At 50.3% G+C, this 14,727-nt stretch overlaps 6 protein-coding genes across 6 annotated transcripts; 3 read left to right on the top strand and 3 right to left on the bottom strand.

The window, feature by feature from the left end:
• Positions 1 to 1,251: 1,251 nt before the first annotated feature.
• On the top strand, positions 1,252 to 2,663 carry PC9H_002903 (uncharacterized protein; the record flags this gene model as incomplete). Its single annotated transcript, XM_036772503.1, has 7 exons — positions 1,252 to 1,389; positions 1,442 to 1,537; positions 1,589 to 1,613; positions 1,668 to 1,712; positions 1,766 to 1,840; positions 1,893 to 1,972; positions 2,025 to 2,663. 7 exons carry the CDS (start codon positions 1,252 to 1,254, stop codon positions 2,661 to 2,663), a joined length of 1,098 nt encoding a protein of 365 aa, XP_036633976.1.
• Positions 2,664 to 2,898: 235 nt separating this feature from the next.
• Positions 2,899 to 4,311, top strand: PC9H_002902 (uncharacterized protein; the record flags this gene model as incomplete). The annotated part of the gene is made up of 9 exons (XM_036772502.1): positions 2,899 to 3,256; positions 3,308 to 3,326; positions 3,390 to 3,469; positions 3,521 to 3,588; positions 3,644 to 3,673; positions 3,726 to 3,860; positions 3,918 to 4,011; positions 4,068 to 4,126; positions 4,180 to 4,311. The coding sequence occupies 9 exons, from the start codon at positions 2,899 to 2,901 to the stop codon at positions 4,309 to 4,311; spliced, it is 975 nt and encodes a 324-aa protein (XP_036633975.1).
• A 77-nt stretch (positions 4,312 to 4,388) lies between these two features.
• Positions 4,389 to 5,099, bottom strand: PC9H_002901 (uncharacterized protein; the record flags this gene model as incomplete). The annotated part of the gene is made up of 4 exons (XM_036772501.1): positions 4,389 to 4,431; positions 4,491 to 4,648; positions 4,707 to 4,781; positions 4,836 to 5,099. The coding sequence occupies 4 exons, from the start codon at positions 5,097 to 5,099 to the stop codon at positions 4,389 to 4,391; spliced, it is 540 nt and encodes a 179-aa protein (XP_036633974.1).
• Positions 5,100 to 5,926: 827 nt separating this feature from the next.
• PC9H_002900 (uncharacterized protein) lies at positions 5,927 to 7,435 on the bottom strand (the record flags this gene model as incomplete). The annotated part of the gene is made up of 1 exon (XM_036772500.1): positions 5,927 to 7,435. One exon carries the CDS (start codon positions 7,433 to 7,435, stop codon positions 5,927 to 5,929), a length of 1,509 nt encoding a protein of 502 aa, XP_036633973.1.
• Positions 7,436 to 7,699: 264 nt separating this feature from the next.
• PC9H_002899 (uncharacterized protein) lies at positions 7,700 to 8,344 on the top strand (the record flags this gene model as incomplete). The annotated part of the gene is made up of 4 exons (XM_036772499.1): positions 7,700 to 7,723; positions 7,779 to 7,851; positions 7,904 to 8,019; positions 8,066 to 8,344. The coding sequence occupies 4 exons, from the start codon at positions 7,700 to 7,702 to the stop codon at positions 8,342 to 8,344; spliced, it is 492 nt and encodes a 163-aa protein (XP_036633972.1).
• Positions 8,345 to 8,590: 246 nt separating this feature from the next.
• On the bottom strand, positions 8,591 to 12,087 carry PC9H_002898 (uncharacterized protein; the record flags this gene model as incomplete). Its single annotated transcript, XM_036772498.1, has 6 exons — positions 8,591 to 9,628; positions 9,682 to 10,199; positions 10,252 to 10,469; positions 10,529 to 10,799; positions 10,848 to 11,486; positions 11,538 to 12,087. The coding sequence occupies 6 exons, from the start codon at positions 12,085 to 12,087 to the stop codon at positions 8,591 to 8,593; spliced, it is 3,234 nt and encodes a 1,077-aa protein (XP_036633971.1).
• Positions 12,088 to 14,727: the final 2,640 nt, after the last annotated feature.

The raw sequence follows: 14,727 nt of genomic DNA, 5'->3' as shown, positions 1-14,727 counted from the left end.
ATTGCAAAGATGGGCCTCCGTTTGCTCACTTGTCTACGTTGTAGATATTATCCCGACTGCATCCAGCAGATTTATTACACTTCTCAAGGGTGTCCCATGGCACTCACGGTGTTATCCTCTCCCGCTCGGCAGAACACGTTTGGCGAGAGTCCTTTGCCCACATGGGATTCCATTATCGCACGCCGACGCTGAGCTTGCCAAACCTTGCCTCAATCATCTTCGAGGAAAGGTGTTCGGTGAGTCACGAAATAGTTGATAGGCCTCATATCATGACAATCTCTCTGGCGAACAGTACTGCGGAATTTACACTGACCGCGACCCGCTCCACGAGCTCGGCCTCAGACTGTGTGGTGGTTGTCAGGATACTCTGTATGGATCAACCCAGTTTATTCCCCTTTAATCACTGACGAGTGAATGAATCCTATAGCGTTGCGCCAGGGAATAAAATTTTGAAGACCTTCAAAAGGTTCCCCGAATGTGACTCTACATATTTCATGGTTCCACGAGTCATATGGAGTGATGAACGAAGGACCACGGTCAAGCAACGCGGACCGCAGAGCGCGTTCGCCGCTTGGAACCCCACGGACAACGGCCGAAATCACCAGTACTTCAAGCCAATGCTTCTGTATGCCGCCACAATGTACCGTCAAGAAATGGAAAGTGACCGTGCCTCTGCGAAGATATTCCTTAAGGCGCGTCGGGAGAAGGCGAAGAACCTGATCAAGGTACGCTCTGTGGTCGATCCGGTTACTCAGAATGTTGGCTTATAGGCTTAGCATGCGATTGAGGTCACACAGTGGATAATTAATATGGAGAGCGAGCATGCGAAAGGCAGTCGTTGTTAAAGCTAAAGAAAGGAGATATCCCTCAGTTCATCATGATATCTACACTCATGTATGACTGAGGTGCGGCTTACAGTATCAATCACACGAACTGACCACTAGAATGACAGATCTTCAATAAATATGCAGAGATGTATGTACGTTCTTTTCCGCTTGTTGACATCGAAAAAAGCCCGTGTGCCCGAGAGAAGATGCAAGCGCCCGCCCCTATGTCCAAGCGCCTGGTTAATTGACATTTGGAGGCCCCCGGCCCGGTCCTTCCCTCTGAACTTCCTCATGACTTTCCTCATGACATGCATGACACCTCGCCCGCTTATCGCACACCGTCAGAATACCTCAATTCTCGAACCATCTAGCTCAATATTTCAAGGTCATATCTCACCTCCCTGCCGCAATTTCCTCGTCTAATATGACATCCGTCGGACATCGCCTTGCCTCTCTGTCCTCGCATTTCTCGGGGAATAGTGAATCTCAGATGAAGATTGTCGTTTGCCGCGATCTGGGTCCTGATGTTATGCCTTTGCTCCGTTCAAGATCTGAGCTCGAGGTGAGTAGTACATCGCATTCTGAAGCCCGCAAACGCTAATCATATCCGGAAGATCGTAGTGTGGCCGCATGATCGGCCTTCCGAAAGGAAATGGCTCCTAGAAAATATCAACGGTGCTACAGGGCTTATAGTCGTCTTTGGTGAAGCCGTGCGTCTTATTCATACTCATTCATCTACCTCTCATGCATGGGTCTCATAGGTGACCCCTGAATTACTGGAAGCAGGTTAGTGTTTAATCGCCAAGGACGGTACTATTGAAACTACGAGACAATGATTAGCCGGGCCAAACTTGCGAGTTGTCTCCACTATGTCCGTAGGATATGGTGAGGAATGTTTGTACAGGGTGTGACGACTGGTGCTGACAGACCACTCTCAGAGCACATTGATCTCACCGCTGTGGCTGCTCGTGGAATTAAAGTGGGCTATACTCCAGACGTTCTCACCGACGCAGGTTTGTTTGAGTAAGCTAATGGTATTGGGGGTGTAACTTACCCGTTTGAAAGTGGCCGATCTGTCAATTATGCTGGCTCTCATGGCTAGCCGAAATGCAGGCGAGACGATGTCTTTAGTGCAAAGCGGCCACGTACGTCGCATGGTTACTTCTACCCTTTGATGTACGCCTCATTGTTCTGCAGTGGCCATTGCATAGTTGGTCTCCGTTTGGATTCTGCGGGCCACAGCTAAGCTCGGACGGCACTACTAAGCCTCGAACAATCGGGTTTCTTGGATTTGGACGCATCGCGCAAGCTACGCTTGCTCGACTTATCCCATTCGGCGTAAAACGTGTAATATACACCGGCTCTCCATCATCCCCTCCGACTCTTGAACGCGATCAAGCTCTTGCCAAAGAATACAAACTAGATTCCCTCTTACGCGTAGACATTGCCGAACTAGCCACGGAAAGCGACGTCCTCTTTGTCCTTGCTCCCGGTGGGCCGAAGACGAGACACATTGTCAACGAAGAAGTTCTACGAAAGATGAAGAAGACCGCGATCCTCGTAAATGCCAGCAGGGGGACCTTGGTAGATAGCGATGCGCTTGCTAAGGCTCTTAGAGAGAAATGGATCTGGGGGGCAGGGATTGACGTCGTTGAGGGCGAGCCACAAGTAGGGATTGATCACTGTCTGGTGAAGGAGCCTCGGTGTGTGGTGCTGCCTCACATTGGGAGTGCGACGCTGGAAACTCGGTTGGCTATGGCGACGCTTGCAGCGAAGAACGTATTGGCAGGCGTGTTCGGAGAGCCGCTGCCCTCGGAACTGAATTTGAAGGGTTGATGCCAAAGCTCTGGAGAATATTACCATAGCCTTTGTTTCTTTGGCATACCGTACGAAGGTACCTCATTGTTGCATGGAAGAGGGCATTTACGGAGTGCCCCTGACCTCTACTACTAGAAATTACCACGCGACGCGACTCGTGTCCAAGAACTTAGAAGACGCGCTTATTCGAGGCTTCGTTCAAATTGAATTCTTCAGAGTACTCAGTGTTGTACTACGACGATACGAAAAGCTGATGGAGCCCGAAGCGAACGGCGATAAAGAGTCTAAAATACTGTTGGCTCTGAAAACCAAATATGAATACCTGCCTACCTCTACTGGCACTAAGTCCAGTGGATCCACCGCAAGGCCTTCTCCATACGCATATTCTCCCCGAAGATTATCACGGATCATCAAGAAGGAGGAGCATAGTGTTACAGTCCAGGAGTCATTAGAGGAGGAGTTGGTGGAGCAAGAAATGGCCGTGGCTGGCCCTTCGAAGAGTTCCCCATCGCCCAAGAAGAAACGACGACAGGGCAAACGAGGCTACGCTCCACCGGAAACGTACGCTCATCTTTCGAACCTCACCGACTGCTTGAAGTTCGAGCTTGATGGTGCGTGGCATGATCATTTCTTCTTACTGTCTGACAAATGATGTCGTATAGTCGTGTTTTGCGGTATCAAGTACGTGGCGTTATGGTTACATTGGCATACCAGAATGCTAGAATTCTGAATTTATCGTGATAGTCCTGGAAGGCTATCTGCTCAAGTTGGGCACCATTTCGCAAACCCGAACAATCATTTTTGGAAGGCCTTGGCTGCTTCAGGTTCGTTGCATCTACACGGCTTTGCAGATTCCTCTGAGGGCATACAATCAGGATTTACGTCGAAGAGAATCCCCCCTCACGAGGATATGACATTGCCTGATCTTTTCAACATCGGTCTTGTGTGTCGTTTTATACGATCGATATTCTGTTAGACTAACGTCGGGATCCTCGTAGACAGACCTAGTGGAGCGGCCGACATCTGGCGTGAGTCGCCTAATTCCTCGTCTAGGGGTTCATCGTACCATCTCCACTGTAGGAAAGCGAACTCTCAGCGGCCGAAAAAGCGGCGTCAGTCTTATCGCTATTATCAAAGATAGCACACTTCAGGCCCCGCATCGTTGCTTTCGTAGGTTTAGGGATCGCCAAAGTAGTGGAACTCGGAGCCCTCAAGGTATTGGTCCTTAAATCTATATACATCTTAGTTTTGGTTGACTGATCTGTTGCAAAGCTCAACAATTCAATGCCTTCGAACAAAGGGTTCAAGCTGGCGCCTGGATTGCAAAGCTTCAAGCTCGTGTACGCGGATACGCAGGGTTGGCAGGGTTAAATTTGCCTTTCAAGCCTTGTGCTGACTAGCCGTCATCAACAGAAACGACAGTTGGCGAGACGTTGTTCTATGCAATGCCTAGCTCTTCAGGAGCTGTGAGCCAGTATCAAGTAACCATCCTTTTGCTCGCGTTACGGAAGCTCTTATCCAACAACCTTCATAGCTCACTGACAAAGTCAAGATCATGGAGGACGTACGGGACGTGTTGGAGAAAGTCAAGGCACGAACACTCGATACAAGCAGCAAGAATTCGATTACACCGAAGCAACTACCTGACTTCACCCCCTTGCTGTAACTACGATGCTTTCAACGATACAACGACTGACATCCTTCTGTTTCCCATCCGTACGCTCTCCGATCACTCCCTCGCCTTTAAATGTCAGCGTCGGGCGGGAAAGCTTGAGTCGGGCAGAACCTGCATGATGCACGACGTCAGTTTCGCGCCCAGTAAGAAAGTGTAGCTAGCGTATGTACGTTACTGTGAACCCAGAATTTGCGCCAGGACACTCGGCCAACGGAGGTGCGGGGGGCGAGTCTCCTGGGGGTGGGAAGCTCAGAGGCTGTTGTGAAAGCGGGAAAACCCCAGTGCAATCGGCGGTTTCACAGGACAGCTCGGGGCAAAAGCCGTTGGCCTAGAGAATATGTGTTAGCGTTAGACTCTTAACCGGGATAAACATGCTAGTAACTTACCGCTGCAGCTTGGGGAGAAACGGTTACTCCCATGTTGAAGTGGGTTTCGTCCTTAAGAATGTAATAGTAATCGTCCTATAGGTACCTCATGAGCGACAGCTTCGGCATGATGGGTATTGCTTCACGTACCTCTAAGTGGAACCCAGCACTGGTTACCAATCTCCCAGTACCGAGCCCACCATTGGCCGTACTGTAGATCAATCCAGAAAAGTTTCCTGGGAATGTCTTCGTGACGCCCGCCCCGCGAGGAATGATGCTGTCGAATGCAGCGTTTATGAAGAGGGGCACGTCGCTGGGACAGTCATTGTTGATGTTGATAACAAAAGTCCTGTCTGCGAGGGCTGAGGGAAAGATAGCGAACGCGATTGCGAGGAGTTTGAGGGAGAATTGCATCTTCGTTTCGTTTTATGAGGTTGAAGTCTTGGGGGAGGAAAGCTGAGATGAGTTAGTATTTATACGTTCAGCTTCGTCTCTAGTATGTCGCACTTCTGTTTACTGCGTTGGAGATCCCGGACGAATGGTATTGAACAAGGCGTCTCGTCGCCGTCTTTTGCTTCTAGCGAGCCACGATGAGCGTCGGATGGATAATCGGGCCATGGATATTCGCTAAGACAGCCCGACGTTCCCGCAATTAACTGAATGAAACGGTGATTCGGCGCAATGGGGAGCTAAAATAATCAAGACATTAGAGAATGAGAGGTTGCAAGCCAACGGACCGATACACTGTATGACTAACTCCAGGAGGGGTAGACCATCTAGACAAAGGAAGCGTCATTTCGTAGATACACGCGTATGGAGTTTAGTAAGAAACGGAAGAAACGGCTGACCCAGAGAGCACGGAGTAGGCAAATATCACGGCGCAATATGACCGTAGTGGAGTACTCCTTCCATATTCTGTCGTATCCAGAGAAATTCGAGGGAAATAGGGACTTCTTCACCATATGATAGCTGAGAAATAATCTGCGGATATCCGGAATAGAAAGCTGAGCACAGAGCCCTATGGTCGTACGCTTGTTCTCTCACCATTTCATCCGCTGACCTGGGTTTGTCTATTGCCAAAACATATATACAGCCATCTCTACAGGAGCTTGCACTTGCTCAAAAGTCAGGCCTTGTCCAGAAGCGCTTTCATGGGATCTTTCTGTATTGCTACTGACATCAATGTTCCGGAAGAGTGCATGCAATGACGAGAAGGGAACCCGATCCCAAACCTTTGGATGTTACAACAGTGCGGCCGCAGCTTCAAACCGGAGGAGCGCCACAGCCCGCAGAGACTCGGCAGCTTCCCTCGAAATGCCACGCTCTCTGATAACCACCTCGACCTTTGAATTTCGCCGAGAAAGCCAACTTATTAGTTGGGAAGCCTCTTCTCGGTCTAAACCGTCGACTGCTCTTCCAATGCGCAGCCGCTGGAGCGATGGATAGGGCCGGGAGGAGGCATCGTTTGATTCAAAATGATAACAGTGCGGGTATCCAGAGGAAATGCGGAGCTCTTCAATGGTGTCACATCCCGTAAGCACGAGCGACTTAACTTCAGGATAAAGACTTGTTGAGAGGACACGAGGGACACATTGTGGAAGTAGATTCACAATGATCGATGGGTCGCTCCAACTGGATTGAAAGACTAGGCTGGGTGTATGCACCGTAGGGCCAGTCAAGTCAATACACCTGTGCATCTCCAGGCCCAGCTGTGAGTCGAATGCGACGTATTGCAAACGATCACCACGGTAGCACGTATTGAAGAAGTGGCACACATGCTCTATCATTGAGATATCTCCAAACTGGTACGGCCACGAAGTGCGTAGCTTCTCGATGTTGTCCACTCGGAGATGCATGAATAATTTGGCTATACTCGGTTTACAACCCAAGTCAAAAGTAATATCGTCTAGGTGGCGGAGGTGGACTGGCGTCGAACGATGACAGGGGGCATCGTCGGTGCCAGAAGAAGCAACGAGGTGCAAACACTGCAGTAAGGGCGTGTTCTCCAGAGCTGAAAGTAGAGTGTCGATGCTCATACTGCAGGTGGCGCCACGCTCAAGACGTAGAGACGTTAGCTTTGATAACCAACTTGCTTTGATATGCAACACCCCAGAATAGTCCAGACTTCTTAGGCTGGCAAGCCAGCTCGCTTCTAGCGGCAAGTTCCCAGTGCATTTGATGGAGCGCAGCCGTGGTGCGACCCCAGCAAGGAAGTCCAGAGGGAGATCTACGGGCGTGCCGAGCTCGACAACGAGAGATTCCAGAAAGGGAGCCGGCTTGACTAGGCGGCTAATGAAGGAGTGTTCGCCATATTCGAAGACCCGCAACTCTTTGATTCGCTCAGGCGACCTGACTAAAGCTTCGACAATGAAGTTGAGGACATCGGGTGGATATCCGTAGTCTCGATAGCACAGACGCAAGGGTGCGGCTTTGGACCTTGCAAAGATTTCTCGGACCCAGTTGGGATGCACTTTGATGAAATCAGTCCACAACGTAGGCTCGTTCAGCGCGCTGTTGCGCCAAGTGCGGCAGACATGCGTGACCGCCTTCCACTCCAGGTGCGGATATCGACTTCGGTAGCAGGATGTGCGCAGGATGCTGAATATCCTGGAAAATATCTCCTGGGGTAGCCTTCTGGTCTGACTACAGTCAGCATTGCGCCGTTCCCGCAGGATACGTATCTGGGCGAAATGAGCGTCGATCTGGGCGTCGTAGAGATGCGCGAGTTCGTGAGGCTGTTTCATATTCATTCTGGTACGTTCTGCCCTGTTAGCTCGAAAATTGTCGGTGCCGGACTAGTAAAGTTATGGTTTTGCTCGTCGTTATACAGTGGCAGGTTGACAAGTATGGCCCTTCGCAATCATCGGCGTTAATAAAAACTTCATTCAAACCCAGCGAATACTACCTGTGACACATAATTCCCCATTACGTAATGTCACACTGATTCCTGCCTTCAGTACTACGCTCGCCGAGTCGTTTCGCACACACCAACGGCGCACTGGACTCTTGGACGAATGAAGTTAGTGGATAATGACACTGTAAGATCGTTAAAATCCTCATACATCTGCAAAGATACCTGATTTCCCTCTGTAGTTCTTGCAGAGGTTAAATGAACTATTTGCTTCATCTGTGGAACGGGGGACGATCTGGTTAACCCACAAACGATGTGGGTGGTTATGTTTCTCTCATTTTACGATAAGGCTCAGGGAACATCTTAGTGACATACGAGGATGGCGATACATCGATGAAGGCAGGGGATGGCTCGCTGGATACGAGGGAGTACCCATGTTTACTCCGAGCCACGAACGGAGACGACATCAAGTTCTCTACCACTGTGAGTCGTAAATGCCATTCAGTGTTACGATCCTCATTAGAACTAGGTACAACCGGGAGAGCTGAACAAGTTCTACTCGGCCTATGGGACGCTGCTCAAGTCATCGATGGGGACGCTTCGTAAACGAGACAAGAAACGGGAGAAAATGCGCTCGGAGGAGGCTGCAAAGCGCAAAAAGCGGATGACTGACCCTATCCCGATAGATGGTCCCAAGCGTGGCAACGGAAGGAGGTCGAGACAACGCAAAATCCATGCTGCCTTGAAACAACAAGCGTCTCAAGCGAAATTCAAAGAGCGAGAGGAAGCGGCCAAAAGGGCTCTGTAGTATCATAGTTGGCAATCGGAATCCTTCCTTGTTCGAGGAATGTAACATCATCTAAGGCTGGAACTTAATCTACACTGCCCGGGCCAATAGGCCATGCCAACGAAGGATATGATGCGTGAATCGGGGAATTAAGAAATGTATGCAAGTGCACAAGTATGCTAAATGTGATGGGAAAGATGCTGATGCCAATGGATCCGACATGTATTGTACAAACCGTGAAGAAAAAAACGAATGTAATCCTATTGATCAACCCCAAGGGTTGGAACCAATGTCGTTCTTCCTCTTGTTGTCGAAAGGAAGTGCCCAAGGGTCATTACTAGGTGACAGAACACTCCCTAACGAAGTGATAGAACCATCGTTCGCGCCAAATGTTAGTCCACTGTTGGGCGGAGATATCGTAGAAAAAGGGTTGTATGTAGGGGATAGTCCGAATGCAGTAGATGAGGAAAATGAGGTCGTAGAGGCTCCAAAACTAGAATAACCACGCGAGGCAATAGATGAAGCGGAACTAGGGCCAGGAAGGAGTGAAGACCCTCGAGTTGGTGGAGGGGACCAGAAAGCACCATCGTCATCTCCAAAGGATAGCGTCGGAGGCGCACCAGGGCGAGCCGTCTTGAGATCGTTGTCAAAAGAACCAAAGTCTTCTTCTTGAGAGGGGGTGACACGGAACGGTGCGGGGATATTCGACGTAGCGGAGGGGGTGATGGCACCATCCCCATCCTCCTCTGCATCATTCACGGACAATGAGCGGGTGAAGGATGTGTGTAAATCACTACGACGAGGACCACCAGCAGAAAGCGGGGGTTCTAACGCTTCCCTTTCTTTAACGGGCGTAGATCGCTGGGTGGGTGGCGTACTTTCCGACCTCTGGCTTGGTGGTGGGATCGGCGGCATTTCGTAAGCTTTGCCTTCGCCCGTCTTCTCCGTCGATGAGTCCTTGATCTCATTCAGTACCTCCTTGATTGCGGCGAAGTCGAAGCCAGCATGCAAAGGGAGTTCGGGCTGTTGCCCAGATACCTTCTGTGGAGGACTTGATACGTCAGCATGCTGGCTGGGGGACGATGGTCGGGTTGAGAACTCTTCATGTCCTTTTTCGTCAACCCGAGGGGGGAGCTCGTCGTCGCCAGTAATCGTAGACGAACTGGATGTCTTCCTAGTATGCGTTGGAGGTCGGGTCGCATTATCGGAAACCGAAGACTTCGACTTCTTGCGTGAAAACCAGCCTTTCTTCTTCTTCTGCTCTTCTTCTGTAATCACCACCCGCTCCCCTTCGAAGTCGGGTTCCTGCCAACCGTCGTCAATATACAGAACACAGGTCTAAGTAATATCGCACTGACCTCTGGCTCGTCGAAATAATCAGCAAATACGGGGAAGCCCAGTTGATCAAGGATTAGGGGCATGAACGTCCTGTAGCTCATGTGGCCAGCAATCTTGTCTGTGACGTCCACGTTCTCCAGGCCAGGCACCCCTTCTATGGGGCGCAAGCCAGCTACAGTCCCAACACCGCCGCTCGTTGCTCTGAATAGATAATTAAGCACCCAGTCATTCCTGGCGTACGCGTTCACATATCTGCCCGATACAACGCTGCGAGTTTCTAGCCATGTCTTGTTCGACACGCTTAACGTAGCTCCGAGTAGGAAAACATCTTGGACGATGCCAAAAGCCTTCTGCTTCGCCAATTCGAGTAGGGCATAGAAGATTACACGAGCCCCGAGGGAGAAACCGATCAACGTTATTGGTCGGACCCCAAGGCAACGCTGAATGAGGACATCGGCCAGCACACGACCAGCTGCTCGCGATCGGTCGAGAGCATTGTTCCATGGGTTATCGATCAGGTAACCAAGCTTCGTCAGAACTACGGGTCGGATTGATCAGCGAGGGTCGAATATTATACGAAAGAAACATACTGATAGGCCATTGAAGCGCGCTCATTAGAGCCGTCATGACCGTGGCCTGAAGAGCCGTCTGCGCTAATTGCGTAAGGACTTCGCCCGTCAAGATCTTCAAAGCACTACCGGTTTCTCGTATCATTTCAGGCTCCCAAAGGACACTGAAAACGTCCCCGACCACGGGATCCAAGACACTGAAGGGAAGTCGGACGTCGTCCTGAATACCATTCATGAAGCTATAAGGTAATGGGGTAATTAGAAATCACTGGACGAGGGGCGAAACTTGAGGACTAACCCTGGCACTGTGAGAATACAATTCACCCGCTTGTTATTGTGCAGCGGAAGGACATCGAACGTCTGCACTTGCTTCGTCCGTTTTGCCATGCCTTTCGCTGCGATACCAGAACCGGTGAGCACCCCACCAGTAGTGATTACCGCCGCTCCACCAGCACCAGCCAGAAAGCCGGTCGTGCCAGTGATACCGATCGTAGTAAACGCTGCGCCGAGGCCAGCACCGATGACAGGTGCGAGAAGGCCGGCAGAGAGGCCGATAACAAGGCCACCACCTGTTCATATCATGAATCCCGGCCTAATACCAGACATTGAAAACTCACCAAGAGTAGCCAAGCCAAGCATCATGTATCGTTTCTTTCTAGCAGCTTTCTGACGACCGTCGATGAGATCCCTGTGCTCCATCTTCTCTACGTCTTCTTGAATCTCCAACGCCTCCGTCACTCGACTCTCGAATTTAACGACGTCGATCCACCCAAGGCCCAACTTCGCAGCCACATTTTCTAGAAGCACACGAGAACGTGCATCGTATACGCTATCAGCGATTAGGACAAGAAAGAGGTCGCACAAGACGGTCCAACGTATATCCAATGTGACTTTCTCGTCCGCAGCTGATAGTGATGTGGATACGCCTGGAATTGCAGCTGTCGCAGTGCTAGGTAGGACTTTGGCGGTCGTTTGAAAGAGTTTGGACTCCCCTCCCTGAGGATTTGGAGAGGTAGTAGTGGCATTGGGAGATGTTGGCGTTGGTGGAATATCCACGACAGTTCTGCCAGAAAGAGACTCGGTGTCGTCGATTTCATCGTTCTGGATCAAGTCACGATCTCGAGTGTCTTCTGCTTGGCGTCGAGCCTCCGCAGGATCATACTCTGGGTTGGCAACAGTGTGCGTAGTCATCAGCGCAGGAACGAGATCCATAGCTTGAACGCCGTGCTGCCCGAGATTCTCTATCATCTTCTGTTCTACCTTCACGGTCAAGGCTAAGGTAATCGAGGTATCAGTGCAACACTCACCTTGCGTTTCAAGTTCCATATGATAGTACAACCTCCCCAGTATCTTCATCGCCCACAGCTCCATGTTAGCACCCGCAGCCTTCAACTCCTTCTTGTTACTGGACTTGAGGACTTCGGCCATTTCTCGACTTGTGAGCGCGCAGAGTCCCACGTAGGCTATGCGTTGCGCCTCCGTGAGTAGATTCTTCGTAGCCTGCATCTGGCTAAGTGGAGTCATAGCTTTGTCCTCATCAAACAGGTACCTCGTCCGCAAATGCACCTCGTCCGCATCCTCCTCCTCGTTAACCCGTAAGCGGGTATATTCGCTTTCGTTCTGGTCCAGTTTGGAACGCCACTCTTGCCCCACAGCGTCTACATCCAAAATGGCACCCGTCGCATTCGTCGAGCCCTGTGATCCCTTGACAGTCGGTGTAACATAATGATACCTCTTGATGTCCTCTTCGTCAAGACCGCTTGCCTCTTTGTCCTCACGAATCACCGGCATATCCTGCCATCCCTCGTCATCGTCGTCGAATATATCGCCAACGGGAGCGATAGGCTTCACGCTCATGGCAAGATGGTATGGATATGGAAGGGTGGATCGCCACAGTGTGACACGCAAGTGTAGGCGTGACTAATGCGCGTGTAACAGTGTCACATAAGTTCGGCCCGTAATCTTCTGCAGATCGTCGGGGGTCGGGATCAAGTCGGGGATCAGTGAGTAAGTAATAACTGAATATTTCCACTGCGCAGACGGGGCGCTGGCTTCTTCGTCAGTTGTTTCACACTGTGATGATACAGTGACTACAGAGGTCACCATGAAGGTCGTCAGAGAACGCAAGGTATGTTCATGAACTTTCCGTCGTTAGCCGCATTTCTAAAGATTTCAAGTTCAAGCGAGAAGATCTTGTTGCATCCAAAAGACTAATGCTTTTTGTAAAGTTCATAAGCTATGCGACCACGGAGCACGCTGCACTCACGTCGTGGTGGGGGGGACTAGCATAGGCAAACTGCTCTGCTGACTCTTGTATTCTACGTTATCTGGCGACGCCACCACTTGGAAGGACGAGCCTATAGCTGACTGCCCCCTGGTCGATATCGCCACCACCCAGCCACGGGTATGTTTGTCTTCACCCGAATATACCTCCTTCCCAGCCGGCTCGGGGCAGAGACTAGTTTGCGGCGACCTTGCGATAAAATCAGGGGTACTTCATGCTTCGCCAGAAACTTCGAGCTCCCGTCTGCTCCCCCCGGTCATGTAAATACAGCTTTAGCACGCAGTCAATTTCTGACGAACTTTGCTTCTCCATCCCTCCGTCTAAACAAGGTCACGACGGTACAGTTCTCATTGGTCCTCCTCGGAGCTACCTACGACTATCTATCTCCGTCAACGCCAGTACAGTGCCTGCCTTTGCTTCAACTTCCGGTTGTGTCAATCTTTCAGAAGAAGTCGAGGTCTTTCTAGAAGCTGCAATACACAAGGTCTCTCCGAACCAAAGCTAGGCAATACGTACCGTACTGAATGACACGGGTAATGCAAACTATCGACTTTGACTTTCGCAAGTCCTTGGGCTCGCTGTAGCTGCATCAACTACTGCCGTTGTCTCCGAGTCAAGTGCTTGTGCCACCCACGCGAACTGAGCTGCACGGGACCTCCTTTGATCACTCACTACGAGCTAGGAGGCGCTGAAAGTTCCTCTTAATGAGGCCGACGCGGTCATACATCAGGAAAGAAATCGCCAAGTTGGCCATCTACGATGCCTACTGAAGTAATCACATTAGTTGACGCCGGTGTGTCGATTTCTGAAGGGGATCGAAGCTATCAACTAGCACAATAATTATCCCCTGGTCGTGTTATTCCTCGCCCGAACCTCCAAGAAATATCTCTCGACAGATGTGCGTTATGTTGGTGGTTATACACCCCTCTATCCATGGTCCGGGGAGGCGTCAAACGGTCCACACGTTCTGATTACGTTAATATCTGAAAACCTAAGTTTCATTGATAAATTCGTAGGAGAGACCGAATTATTGTATAACGGAAAGAAGCTAACGTGAATGCAGTATGAAGAAGTCGGGGAATGTTAAAGTGAACTAAGGTGAACTACTTGTCACGGTACAGGTTCAGAATCAAATATAGAGAACACCCTTAGACCCATCTTTGTGGTCCTCATAGTCAGCCACAGGGACTACCTGCCAGCACTGGGTGCACGTAACGACGCATGTGAATTTGCACTGCGAGAGAACGTGAGCTTCCAGTTTTGATCGGTTCTGATATCCTACGCACCGACTTGGCATGGTTCTCAACCGCCAGCAGATGGTTGGTGCGAGCACTGCACCCAAGGTGAGCGTGCCAGCATCCATATCTCAATCTACAGCATGATATAATGTCAGGCCAAGGCTAATTGGAATGTTAAATGTTGGCACTGACCGGGGATCGGGATCAGCGAGAACGACCGGCCTGTGATCTTGGCGGGAAGAACCAGTCTTTACGCGGTAACCCCTGGCTTTAAAGCAACTATGATACACAGTCAGAGCTGAGAGTAAAGTCGAGAACATGACACGTACTTTTCGCAAATCACTAGGCAAGTCATTGATTCTTGAGATGAACTCTCCCTGTGAATAACGTAGTACTTACTTGTAAAGGTAATCCCGTCGTAGAGTCTTCTAAGGGTTCTAGTGTGAACTGAGCAAGCCTCACAGTATCCTGAGTTGTCCGAGAGTGCCATAGTAGATGCGTAGAAGATTGAGAGAGGTGGAACTGATGGAAGAAATCTACCAGTTTACCGTTGCTTATATACGGTGCAGTCAGCCTGAGTGGCCTCGCAAGTGGCCAGGAGGCATTGTGGCAGACAAAGCATCTAGTTCTTTTGCTACGGTTGGGCCACATACTATAATGAGCGGGGACATAACAATAGGTGGTAGAGTCGGCGTAATTGTCCACTCACAATCTTTGGCCCTCAAGGAACTGGTGGACAGAAGGTTCACTTAGCTTCGTGACTCAGACTGATAACGACAAAGCCCCGGCTCATAAAGGCCACCCGGTGATGTGAATGAGAATGAATATGTCTCAACACGAAAGTCTAAGTGCACTAGGGGAATAGGGGCGACTCCTAATTAAATGTTCAATTGAGGGTATACACACGGTTCAAAGATACCATAGAGGACACATTTGCGTACGCGCTGCCAGGTGCAAGGGCCAGCCATATCTACG

Source organism: Pleurotus ostreatus (genome assembly GCF_014466165.1).
Source record: "Pleurotus ostreatus strain PC9 chromosome Unknown scaffold_2, whole genome shotgun sequence".
In the NCBI taxonomy this organism is placed as follows: Eukaryota; Fungi; Basidiomycota; class Agaricomycetes; order Agaricales; family Pleurotaceae; genus Pleurotus; species Pleurotus ostreatus.
The sequence above is the reverse complement of the archived record's forward strand: the minus strand, read 5'-3'. Positions and strand labels throughout refer to the sequence as shown.